Consider the following 13,821-nt stretch of genomic DNA (forward strand, 5'->3'; position numbering starts at 1 on the left):
TGGTTGCATTATTTCCTTGGTTTGTTAATATTTTAATTGCCATACTCTTGATGTTTTTAATCTAATTTGGTTATATTAAAATTAATAGCTAGTATCAAAACAATTATATTGTGAATTTTTATAGTGAATGAGCTGATTTGTGTAGTTTTAAGAAAAGTAATTAATTATCCTAATTTTGCTTACGATGCAACCAATTAAGACAGTTCTGTCAGAATTATCGGCAGCCCAGCTATAATGCAAATACTGACCTTACATTAATTAGCTCACTAGAAGCAGTACAATTAAAAACATAAATCATTGAAGCCTGTGCACCCTCTCACAATGTCACTCACTCAATCACTTAATTACACTTGCTAAAAGTGCAGTCCATAGATTTAGTCTTTGGAAGAATTTATAGTCTGTTGTTGGCTCATTTGGCTGATCTCTAACTAGATTGTTGAATGGCTGCTTTCACTCATCTCATTAGAGTCTATTTTAAAATATTTAACCTTCAGCCTTCACTATGGGTACAGTAGCATAGCAGTCAAGTTATTGAAGGTCAAAAGAATAAATCTGGAGACATTAAGTCAAATCCCACCATGTCAGCTGGGGAATGCAAATTCCAGTAATTAAGTAATTTTTTTTAAATTATTAAAAAAAAAGAAAACTAGTCTAGCAGTAGCATTGTTACTATTGCTTGACTCGTTTTCTCTCTTTATTACTGGAACTTGTATTCCTCAGCCGCTAATGGATTGTTCATTGAGTCACGCAGCACAGAAACAGTATCTTTGGCCCGTCATTTCTATGCTGACCATCAAGAATCCATCTATACTAGTCCCATTTACCATTCCTTTCTCCGCAGCCTTCCCTGCCGTGGTGATTCAAGTGCATATCAAAATACTTCTTAAATGTTTGTTCAATGGTGTTACACCCCACTGATCACTGGTAAATAACAATGCAGAGAATTAAAAAAATCAAAAAAAATGCAGATGTTTGAAATTGAAATAAAAACAGAAAATGCTGGAAACTATCATTAGGTCAGGCAACCTCTGTGGAAACAGAACTGGAGTTAACATTTCAGATCATTTCTCAGTTTCCCTTTCTACAGATTGTGCCTGACCTGTTGTTTCCAGCATTCCCTGTTTTTATTTTAGTGCAAAGAGACGTTACCTCCCAGCATTATAAGGGATTTTTTCCATGCATCTTAAAAGTTGCTTGCAGTAGAATCATTTTTCAATGCAATCATGCACAGTGTGACCCTCTGTTCAAAGCTAACTAGACTTTTGACCATAGCTACTCACGTCCTCAGCCAAAGCTGCTGCGCTGTGTACAGCAGGCGACGGACTTTGCCGGATATACTGCTGAAGCTTCTGATGAATCTGTAATGGAAATGGAGACTGTTAACCCAATTTTTACTCTTTCCTGGTAAGTCTACACTTAAACAAATAGCTGAGAAGTAGCCAGGCTTAACATCCGTGCAAAGAACTGACATTTTGATGTGCTCAATGATCAACCAATTATCTTTATAAGTGTGTGCAAAAATTCCTGTGTTGATTTGTGTTTGATAAAACTGGACAGAATGAAAGAATAGAAGATTGAAAGCCATCAAATTCTATGGTTACTGTGGATCAATTCACGTTATGTGGCCAGCAACATTATTCTGCAGTAATCTTTCAGTCAGGTCCACATAAAACAAGCACGAATCTCATTGATGTGGTTTCCATTTATTCCCACAAATTGCATTTTAAGTGACTACTTCCTGAAGCCTAGGCTAGGTAGGGTTTATATATATATATATATATATATATATATATATATATATTTCTTGCAGTAAATATGGTGGATATTTAGTGCATCTGCATTGCAATACTGTACCTTTATGAGTGAGTTGAAACTATTTTCGCTGAAGACTTCTGTAAGGAAGCCAATTTCTGCTGTGAGATTTGCATCTGGTCTTAGCTGTGCAGTCAAAAGAGCCAGCACCTCATGTAATCCTGCAACAAGAGACAACAATAATTCCTCATTGCATTGTTGTTGTAAACAGCACAATATGTTATGGGATTGTCGTAGAAAACACTACCATAATACACAATGGAATTGTCATAGAAAACGCTATAATAATACACTGTGGGATTGTCATAGAAAAGACTACAATTAAATACCACGGAACTGTCATCGTAAATACCATGATGATACCTTGTGGGGTTATTGAATTATACTTTCAGTCTGAGATTCTTGATCCTTTCTCATTAATCAAAGTAAAGCATTTAGGAACATTTGCTCAGGACCCAAAATGTTATAAAGGTACACTTACCACCACTTTAAGTCAATCCTTGTTTCACTGAATTAGATCTTGTACATCAGCAGAACCAAGGTCACCCGAACCTCAGTTTCTGAGCTGCAGTATGCATTTTTATGTGCTCGGAGGCCGAGCCCCAAGCCGTCCTTGACTCATTCACAGAAGCACTTGGGAGGATGGGCCTTACACTGAACAGCTGCAAAACAAAGGTTCTCTACTAACCAGCCAATACTGTTCAACACTTCCAACAAATCAAGGTTCATAGTAAAACTCCGGAAAACATTACCCACTTCTTATTTCTCAGGAACTGTCTCCCAGTAATGAGACATTGCTGATGAAGTTCACATTTGGCCTCGATGTGCTAGCACAGCTTTGATAGTTTGAGAAAAAGCCTATCTGAAGATTAAGAACTCAGACCTGGCACAAAACTTGTGGTCAACAGGGCAACAGTGATCCCTGAACTCCTATAGATTTCTTGGATTTGGACTACCTACAGTAGGCACCTCAAGGCACTGGAAAGCTACCAACAACATTATTTGTGCAGAATTCACATTGACATGTTGATAATTAAAGATTTGATTTACAACCTAAAAAAAATGCAGTCCAAAAGTGTGGAAAGACTTCAAAGCACACTTTGAATCAAAGAATGCTTCCATTTTAATTTCAGCTTACATTTTACGAAAATGACTGGTTAAATGGACTAACATCCGTTGGTCTCTCCCAGGCCAACACTGGGTCCTGATATAAGCAGTGGAAGGGGAGCACTACTTCCAAATCTACCCACTTGCCCACCCTAACAGACAATCTGCTGCCCCAACTGTGGAAGAGTCTGCATTTCCCACGTTGGACTAAGTCATCTCAGAATCCCCGAAACATGAGTGGAAGCAAGTTACCCTCAATCCTGTGGGACTGCTTGGAGAGGAAATTATAACTAATTTATTGCTATGAAAAAATAATCTTCTATTAATTCTATAAAGAACACTAGATAATATTTCTTAAATATAAGAAATTTGAGATCTAGAGTGATAAATGTCTACAATTTTTCACCCTAGACTGAATCACTTAAAGGTGAGACTGAGATCCTTGTTTTCCACCCAACATTTAGTTTTCAATCAATATGACAAAAGTGGATTATTCGTTATTTATTTCATTGTTGTTGCCAAATCTTGCTGTATATCAAATAAAAACAGAGAGTGCCAGAAATACTCAGCAGGTCAGGCTGGATCTGGTGGGAAGAGAAACCTAACTAACATTTCAGGTCAAAGACTCTTCATCAGAACTTGTTGTATGTACTTAGGTTGTCACATGACAATAGTGTCAACAAGGCATTGGATATGAAGCACTTTCAGATATCCTGCAGATATGAAAAATCCTACATGAATACATGTTCTTCATAAAACATGTGAAAATATTAATTCCTAGCTGAGGTTAGCAACCTGTTGTTAAATGTTTATCATGTTATTTTTTTAAATATGTCAACAATTATGGATTCAATTTACAATTTACAACCTAAAAAAGTTATATCCAATTAGGTCGGCTTTAAATCACACTTTGAATCAAGAAATGTTTCCATTTTAATTTTATTCTGCTTTTAACTATAACTGATCACAAATTTGCTGCATCACATCAAATGGAGTAATATTTCTCTTGCAGCAGGGAAATTTGGCCTTAGCAGAGAAGATACGATTAAAGAAAAACCTTTCTTTAGAATTTTAAGTTATATATATATAAAAATTATACTGATAACTTTATCATAGCCAGCAGACATCAAATTGTACTATGACATTGCTGTTATTTACAGCTAAGGTGACTGAACTGCAGTTGTAATCATAATTGCATAGACCCTATATCATTCCCCAATGGACCAACAGTGCCCTTTAATTGGTCAAAGTGGTCAAAGGTATTTAGCATGCTAATTAGTTATTTCACTTATAAGCCTCAAGTTACTAAGAAGTCAAGTTGAAGTCGAAAGAAAATACTGTTTTGTATCAAAAACCAGCATTGAATATACATCTTCAAAATAAAGACTGCTTTGCATCGACTTATTGATAAGTGGTTTGTTTCAACTAATGTTTGAAAACACATTTCAGCTAACAAACTTGTAGTTTTACATTTTCCACCTCAGAACACTCCAGGGGCGTGTTTCAGGGATGTCTTTTTGAAGTATAGTCATCAGTGTAATGTGTCAATCAATTTGCAAACAGCAATTACTTTAAAGTGACATCATGATAATAAATCTACCCATTAAAAGTCTTGCTGATGTAAATTAAGGGTACTCTTCAAATAGATCTTTGTGATCTTGCTAGGTCACCTGATAGGATAGTGCAGCATCTCTGACAGTGTAATACTGGTATATTAATCTGGAATGTGTGAAGTATTTATGGTTTGGCTTGACCTTCTGATTCATAAAGAGAGCTTTTGGCACATTGGCCTTCATAAATCAGGGCATTGAGTACAGGAGTTGGCATGGTATGTTGAAGTTGTATAAGATGCTGGTGAGGCCAAATTTCAAGTACTGTGTGCAGTTCTGGTCACCTACCTACAGGAAAGATATCAATAAGCTTGAAAAAATACAGAGAAAATTTACACAGATGTTGCCGAGACTTGAGGTCCTGAGTTACAGGGATAGGTTGAATAGGTTAGGACTTTATTCCCTGGAGCACAGGAGAATAAGGGGAGATCTTATGGAATTATACAAAATTATAAGGGGTATAGATGGAGTGAATGCATGCAGGCTTTTTCCCCTCAGGTCGGGTGACACTAGAACTAGGGGTCATAGGTTTGGGGTGAAAGGTAAACTATTTAAGGGGAGTCTGAGGGGGAACTACTTCACTCAGAGGGTGGTACGAGTGTGGAACAAGCTGCCAGCGGAAGTGGTGGATGCAGATTCAATTGTAACATTTAAGAGAAGTTTGGATAGGTACATGAATGAGAGATGTATGGAGGGCTATGGTCTGGGTGCAAGTAGATGGGACTAGGCAAAAACCCAAGCCGGCATGGACTAGATGGGACGAAGGGCCTGTTTCTGTGCTGTTGTCCTCTCTGCCATGCTCTCATCCCTAAGCAGCGCTCTCCATGAAGATAAAACTCACATTCATCCTTGCCTTCCACAGCACAAGATCTATTCAAGCAACCTCAGCTGAACTGAGTGAGGTGCTGTCAGGAACTGTGCAAGTTCTTTCTTTGGGTTTTATTCTGAGTGTATCCATAGAATACTTTGTTTTTGACCAACTTATTAATGTTATTCTGGAGCTATCTAATTTGATGCTAGTATTAAATGCAATAGTGCTTTGGCACATCAAAAAGGGTGAAGTCCACTTTCTAGGCTGTAATAGTTCCTATTAATATTTTTCTTTACTTTTAAAGATCCACTTAATTAATATGCATGCATTTGGGTTTGAGTGAAGCACAGTGGGGCAACAAGTAGTGCTGCTGCTTCGCAGGAAGGATATAGAGGTTTGGAAAGGGTACAGAAGAGGTTTACCAGGATGCTGCCTGGATTAGAGGGTATCAGCAATAAGAAGTTGTTGGAGAAACTTGGGTTGTTTTCTCTGGAGCATTTGGAGGCTGAGATGAGACCTGATACAAGTTTATAAGATTATGAGAGGTATAGCTAGGGTAGACAGTCAGAATCTTTTTCTCAGGGTAGAAATGTCAAATACAACAGAACATGCATTTAAGGTGAGAGGGGAAAAGTTTAAAGAGTGCACAGAGTGGTGGGTGCCTGTAATGAGCTGCTGGGTGTAGTGGCGGAAGTAGATACGATAGTGATGTTTAAAAGGCTGTTAGACACATGAATATGCAGGGAATGGAGGAATATGGAACATGCACAGGCAGAAGAGAATTGGCTTCATTCGGCATCGTGTTTGGTGCAGACATTGTGGGCTGAAGGACCTGTTCCTGTGCTGTATTGTTCTATGTTCTATATTCAGTGCTCCAGTAAACCAGGTTCCATCCTAGAACATAGAACATTACAGCACAGTACAGGCCCTTTGGTCCACGATGTTGTGCCGATATTTTATCCTGCTCTAAGATCTATTTAACCCTTCCCTCCCACATAGCCCTCCATCTTTCTATCATTCATTTAAGAGTCTCTTAAATGTCCCTAATGTATCTGCCTCCATCCTGATCTAAATTCAGTCACTAGTCAATAAAAATACACAATTCATAATCTAGTATCAGCAATGGTGATCATGAGTGACTGAATTGCTATATTAAAAAATCTTTCGTCCATAATGCTGAAGAAAACAAATCTGCAATTCTTAAATGTGACTGAACACCTGCTAAAGCGGTTGATTCTTGCCTGCGTTCTGAAGTGGTTGAGTAAGCCTTTCATTTGAAGGGCAACTAAGAATCAGCAATAAATGCTGGGCCTTGCCAGTGACGTCCACACCTTATGACCAAACATTATTTTTAAATGCTGCTTTCAGCTGCAAGTAGCTGCCAAAATTGGAGCTTAATTTCAGATACATTACATTGGAATTCATTACAAAGTTAATGTATGTTGCACACTTCAGCTTGGTGTGAAATGTGGGTCTCTGTTTTAGTCATTAAGAAAATATTGAGACCAGTATTTTGTTTCACAATGAATTGGTATCAGGTCTTGGATTGTTAATCTCATCATGAAAACACCTTAACAATGAGATTTTTTTCTTTGAAATAAGGTTTTTCCTCTTTTTCTTCTCTTTCCAACCATAACTGAAACACAGAACAAAGCCACAGTGAACTAAATCATCCATGCCACGGCTTGCTCTGTCATGTTCCCATTTCACTTTTTTGAATGCTTACCGCTGTCAAAGGCTTTTGAACAGTTTTAAAAAGTAATCAAATTTTATTTTAAATTTAGATCTTAAAATGTAATGAAAAATGATAGAAAATAGTAGTACAAAGGTAAGATGAGGTATAATAATTTGACCATTTAAGTGTACTGCTGTTTTTCCAGAGGGCCGATACACCTTTCAGATGAACGAGGTTGCCACTTGTACCCCAGCCCTCCTGAGTATGAAGTTGAGGGATCCAATACGAAGAGCATTTGTCCGATCCTCAGATGGGCCAGCAAGTGATCTCCAGACCATCCTGGCCTTCTGTGCATGTTTAGAAGCTTGAGATATGCTGAGCTTCAAATGACTGACAGCTGGCCATTCCCCATGGAACTGCTGGCTCTCAGTCTACTTGATTTCAGCCCCATGTATTTTCCCACATGGGATCCTCTCTTCTGTTTACTACCATTATTCTTGTTTATTCAGGTAGTTGATGGCATTACTGAACTTTGCATCATCTGAAGAACAAAGATTGGTAGTTTTAAAATTTTTGGAAAGAAGCATGGGTCAAGATCAGTGAAGGTGCATGAAACTCCATTTGTTTCCAGGTCACGTACTGATAGCAATCTACACTATTTGTTCTATTTCAGATTGAGGCTTGTCTTTCTAATCTTCTTTGCAGTGATAACATAGCAAGTTGATTAATATATGAATGCCAGTGTTAAGGGTATGAAACTTTAAACAAACAATAAAATTCACAGGAAATGCTCAGCAGGTCAAGGTGAAAGATCATTGTTCGGAAACATTCACTTTATTTTGGGCACTTCATAGATGTTGCTGAATAGCTCCAGCTTTTTTATTCTTATTTCAGATTTCTACCATTTGCTGTTGGATTATTGTCCAAATTGATAAAGAACTGAATTGATGACCTGTTTTTGAATTGCATTTTCAATATTAATTTCATTTCCCTATATCAATGCATAGCTCAAGTTCTGGTTAAAAGATTAAGATTTCTTTTGGCAAAATTGCTGTTTTTAAAAAGAAAAGCTTGCATTAAAATGGTGCTTATTTTAAAGAATAAGGAAGAAGTGTACAACACTTGAAATTGGTTTAAGAGAGTTAACACAAAAGGAACTGTTACTTATACCTGCTGCAGTAGACAGAACTGGCATGGTTGCATTGAAACAGGAGGGCAGACCTTTCACGTTTGAGGATATATTGCTTCATTCAATGACACCCCTGCAACAGAAGATGCAGATTAAAAGAGAATGTATTAATGAGCAGACATTTGTCAACTAAATACACATGGCAGCCACGCTATTATTCAGTTGTATGGAACCGGCTAACTTGAGAAAGAAAGCAGCTCATAATGTTAGCATAATGTAACAGAAGCCTACAGAGCAGTTCCTGTGCCAGGACCGTTGATGTGCAGATTGACGTGACCAGTTGTTTCCACGCCCATGAGACAAACCCAAGACATTCTGTAAAATGTCCCTACTGCTGAAATAATAGAAAATTCTGTGTTAGTATCTGAGCAAGTAAAGCATTCATGAGAAAGCGTTTGCTCCAGCTATATTGACTGGGAATATTTTTTTTAAATCCTTATGTTTTCTCCTCAATTTCTTTTCCCTCTTAAGGACCAAGTCACTTAAAGTTATCACTAACATTCCAAAGCTGGCACTTTCCAGTTCTATACCCATTAACTTTTCTCACTGAAACATAAGCAGGTGGATATTGGCAGTATTTTGTTTTACTAACTTGCAGCCTTGTTGCAAACATCCATGTAAAGGCTTATTGCAAAATATTAACTCTGTCCTGTAGAAGTACAGAATATTTTTCAGTTCATAACCTTTGTTATGTTATTTTTTAATTTATGCATTCACCTTTCCAATAGAGGACTGGAAAATAAGGATTAGAAAAGGATGTTCTGCTTTATTTTTCTTACCCTCTTTATTGCAACAGTACTGACATCAGGTTCTCTCGAAAGAGATCAATGAGTTCAGTAACTGACTGGGATTAAAGCCAGAACTTCCTTGGTCTGGATGGCTCAATATCACACTGAGAAGCAAACGTGTGTGTTGATTCCAGAGTGTGCAATATAATGACATGCTTGTAAAACACTGTCATGTCGTACAACTCTCACTTAAAGCTCAGCATCTTGAATCTACATCTTAAACAGTTTGGTCAACATTTCTTATCTTTTTGACATCATTAATAACCAGAAAAAAAATACAGATTGATAAGCCCTGAAGTAGAAATGTCCATTGCAAAATTAGTAACTCAGTCCTGTAGAATTATGATCCAGTATTCAGAATCTTTTTTTTTAGTTCTAGTTTACTGAGTTTAGAAACAATATACGGACATTTGACAAGGCCGGCTTGTGATGCCTCTCCCATATTGATAGGACTGAAAGAATATGAGGTTTGTGTTCTCACGGCACACTGAACATAATGATCTCTGCTTTCATTAAACTTTCTGAGCTGATGGATTACTTCCAGGGTGATCTCAGCATGCTAGAGCTAGGTAGAGGGTGAAGATGTCTGACTGGCGAGTTACATCTCAAACTGAGTTGTTACAGACAAAAATGGGGAGGAGGAACGAAACTAGTAAATTTTTTTGGTGTGGGGATCATTAATGGAGCCTCAGCTATACACAACGATTTGAACTAGAGGATCAAATGCAACCCAACCAAGTTTGCTGCTGATTGCCAAGCTAAGTGGTAGTGTGGGCTTTGAGGAGGGTGCAGAGAAGCTTTGTGGGATTAAGACCAGCTAATTAAATGGCAAGGGCACAGCAGAATATAATGAGGCAATTTGTACAAAAATAAAGGTGAGCATTTTTTCATATAAAGAGGTGTTCATCGGGACCTGGATGTCCTGTACATAAATCATTGAAAACTAACATGCATGTTCAGCAAGCAACTAGGAAGGCAAATATTACATTGACATTTATTGCAAGAGGACTTGAATACAAGGGTAGTGATGTCTTGCTCCAGGATTGGGATGAGGAGAAATAATGTCATATGGAGAGTGGTAAAGTTTTGGAATTCTTGATTCACAAGGGCTGTGGAAACTTGGTGCACAGAGTGATAGAGAGCGATTGATGTTTCAGATATCCAGGGATTAAGGGGTTAATGCAGCGAAGTGGCGCTGAGATAAGAGATTAGCCCCGGTCTTGTTGAGCGGCAAAGAGATGTGTGGGATGAACTCTTGCAGTGAGACTGCATCAGATATATTGTGTGGAGCTATTGTCTTCCTACCCAAGGAATCTTAAGCTTGCAACAGAAGGATCACAGCAAAGGTTTACCAGATTGATTCCTGGGATGGTGTATTTGTTCAATAAAGAGAGATTAAGCAGGCTGGACTTCAACTCTCTAGTTTGTGACAATAAGGTTGTCTCATGGAAATATAAAACTCTACAGGACCTGACAGGATAGATATGGAGCTGATATTTCCTCTGTCTGTCTCAAACCAGGGGCCACAACGTTAAAAACCAGAGGCAGCCATTCAGAGTAGAGAAGAAAAAAATAGTTCTTCACCCAGAGGGTGGTAAATCATTGGAAATCAACACCCAAAAGGGCTATTGCGCAATATATTCAAGACAGGTCAATAGATTTTGAGATATTAAGGGATATGGGGGTAAAACAGGAAAGTGGTGCTGAGGTAAAAGATCAGCCATGATCTTCATGAATATCACAGTAGGCATGAGAGGCTGAATGGCCTAATCTTGCTTCTATTTATTATACCTTGATCTCTGCTAGAAAGCCAAGATGAGGATATTGAACAAAAACTGCGTCCTATGTTCTAATTAGTACAAAGTTCCATCCAAAGAACTGATATTCAGAGTTCTACATTGATTTCCATTTAAGCAACACTTTCATTTCAGAATTCTCATTCATGTGCAAATTCCTGCCTGGCCCATTGATCATCCTTGGATTTAATCTCTTCATCATTGGTGACTATGCTTTCAGTCACAAAGACCCTTAAACTCAACACTTAATTATCTACCTATCACTTTAAAACCTACCTTTTTGATCATCTGCCCCCGATACCTCATTGTGCAGCTTGACATCAGTTTTGTTTTGTTTGAGAGTCATACTATAAAGTGCTTTGCAAAATTTTATGTCAAAGGAAATGTGGAAGTTATTGCTGACATGCCGCCATTTATCAGGTGCTTGCTGTCATTACTTCTTGGGAAGAATAATTAGTTTGGGTAACTTGAAGGTACTTTGGATCATATCCACACATGAGTCATCCCTTCAAAATAGGTGAAGACAAAAGGGACGCAGGGCAAGAAGCCAATGAAAGCTAATAGTCTGATGCAATGTGTTAGATGAAATAATAGCTATTGTATTCTTGCATTTTTACTTGATGTTCAGATCGCGATTTAGATCAGAGCCATCTGGAGGACAATAATTAGGTAAATTGGCAACTGCTGCTTAGTCCAATGAGTCCTTGTTGGTATTTGTCTTTCAATCTGCCTGTTGTCCTATCTTGCAGATCTGTATCTGTTTCCAAGTCTTTTATTCAAATTTCCTTTGAGTCTCCATCTATTTCTTTTTCTTAAATGTGGACCTGGGTCTTGGAAAATGTTGACCTATTGAACTGGTTGTCAGGTAGGGGATAAATGTACTGGAATAGTCTTCTTGTTACCATGAAGACACTACACTGTCAATGGGCATATGATCGGACTGATGGAAAACTGGCATGGATTGCTTGGTGCCCATCTAATTAGTGTTAAAATGTTATATCATTATTCAGATTGTAATGAGAGGACTGGATTCTGAGGTGTTGAATCATAAATGAAGGTTGATAATCACTTGATGAATGACCTTGGAAATTGTATCAAGTAAATTGATCGACGGATAAACATGGCATCTTCAACTTTCATGTGGAGTTAACTTCATATTTTGAATTATTCCCAAGCAGTTGCATCCACAAATTGCATCTGCTTTATAATGGAATGCTTCTTTATTTATTTCCACTTGTATTTATTGATTATTTCCTCATTGTTGCACTGTTACTTCAGGTACAATGCACTCTTCTCCTGTTATCAGTGGATAGGCAAACAAACTCGTCCAAGAAGAAAAATACACAGAATGGAAGAATCAGCTGCTTGCTGTCGACGATGGAACAGGTAAATGTCCTACTTTCCTCTTCCCTTGCTCAGGAGGTAGCAGTTCAGTCTCTAAAGCAATTGCAACAGCTTACCCATGGCTTGGCCACCATGTAACAGTGAACTTGTGTACAAGTCACCATCTTTCCTTTTCTTTGCAGAGCACTTGTGTTCAGTCTGCTGGGGTGATTCTTTGCCTGCCTGTTGCCTGTCACTTCAATCTACCATCCCACTCTCACTGATCTCTGCTGCCTCCTATACCCTTAGTGAGGTTCAAGCTTGCATTGAAACACAAGTTTCAGAGCATTTGCAAACTTCTAGCTTTGCTATTGAATTCTCCAACTTCAGGAAACATTCTGTCTGTACCAGAATTAGCCACTTCTGCCTATCATCATTTTGACTCAATTTTTCTATTTTTTTTCTATATTGTCTAGTCTGCTGGGCATGTCCTACAATGTTATGATTAGCAACATATTACACAAATAAAGATGGCTAATTAGATCTTAACTGCAATCATCAGTTGTCTGGTCTCACCCTATCAGTGATATTTCCTTTGATCTATCCATTCATCCCCACCTTCCCTGCTACCTACAACTGAGTCATAGAGTACTACAGCACAGAAACAGATCCTTCGGCCCATCTAGTCCATGCCGATCTGATGTTCTACCTAGTCCCATTCACCAGCACAGGGACCATATCCCTCCAAACCCCTCCCATCCATGTACCTATCCAAACCCCTATTAAATGTTACAATTGAACCTGCATCTACCACTTCTGCTGGCAGCTCGTTCCACACTCGCACCACCCTCAGAGTGAAGAAGTTTTCCCTCAGATTCCTCAAATATTTCACCTTTCACCCTAAACCTTTGTCCTCTAGTTCTAGTTTCACCCAACCTTAGAGGAAAAAGCCTGCATGCATTCACCCTATCTATACCCCTCATAATTTTGTGAACCTGTACAAGATCTCCTGTCATTCTCCTGCACTCCAAGGAATAAAATCCTAACCTATTCAACCTTTCCCAATAACTCAGGTCCTCAAGTCCTGGCCACATCCTTGTAAATTTCCTCTGCACTCTTACAAACTTATTGATATCTTTCCTGTAGGTAGGTGACCAGAACTGCACACAATACTCTAAATTCGGCCTCACCAACATCTTGTACAACTTCAACATAACATCCCAACTCCTGTATTCAATGCCCTGATTTATGAAGGCCAATGTGCCAAAAGCTCTCTTTATGACCCTGTCTACCTGTGATGCTACTTTCAAGGAATTATGCATCTGCATTCCCAGGTCCCTTTGTTCTACCACACATCTCAGAGCACCACCATTCACTGTGCAAGTCTTCCCCTGGTTTGTCCTCCCAAAGTGCGACACCTCACACTTGTCTGCATTACGTTCCATCTGCCATTTTTCGGCATCTTCCTACCTGGTCAAGATCATGCTACAAGCTTTGATAGCCTTCCTCGCTGTCCACTACACCGCCAATCTTGGTGTCATCCGCAAATTTGGTGATCCAGTTTACCACATTGTCATCTAAATCATTAATATAGATGATAAACAACAACAGACCCAGCACCAATCCCTGCGGCACACCACTAGTCACAGGCCTCCAGTCAGAGAGACAACCATCTACTACCACTCTCTGGCTTCTCCTGCTAACCCAATG

At 38.6% G+C, this 13,821-nt stretch overlaps 1 protein-coding gene across 3 annotated transcripts in view; it reads right to left on the reverse strand.

The window, feature by feature from the left end:
- LOC127583071 (MAGUK p55 subfamily member 3-like) overlaps positions 1 to 13,821 on the reverse strand; it is a 59,959-nt gene that overhangs the window by 38,749 nt on the left and 7,389 nt on the right. For 2 of the 3 annotated variants that reach the window (XM_052038807.1, XM_052038806.1), the window contains exons 2-4: positions 8,186 to 8,277; positions 1,855 to 1,973; positions 1,281 to 1,358 (exon numbers count right to left, since the gene is read on the reverse strand). In XM_052038807.1, coding sequence (XP_051894767.1) covers positions 1,281 to 1,358; positions 1,855 to 1,973; positions 8,186 to 8,210 — 222 coding nt within the window. In that variant the 5' untranslated portion in view covers positions 8,211 to 8,277. Of the gene's footprint in view, positions 1 to 1,280; positions 1,359 to 1,854; positions 1,974 to 2,293; positions 2,475 to 8,185; positions 8,278 to 13,821 lie in introns of all 3 variants that reach the window. The other variant, XM_052038808.1, reaches the window with a different exon arrangement.

Source organism: Pristis pectinata, chromosome 25 (genome assembly GCF_009764475.1).
Source record: "Pristis pectinata isolate sPriPec2 chromosome 25, sPriPec2.1.pri, whole genome shotgun sequence".
Lineage (NCBI taxonomy): Eukaryota > Metazoa > Chordata > Chondrichthyes > Rhinopristiformes > Pristidae > Pristis > Pristis pectinata.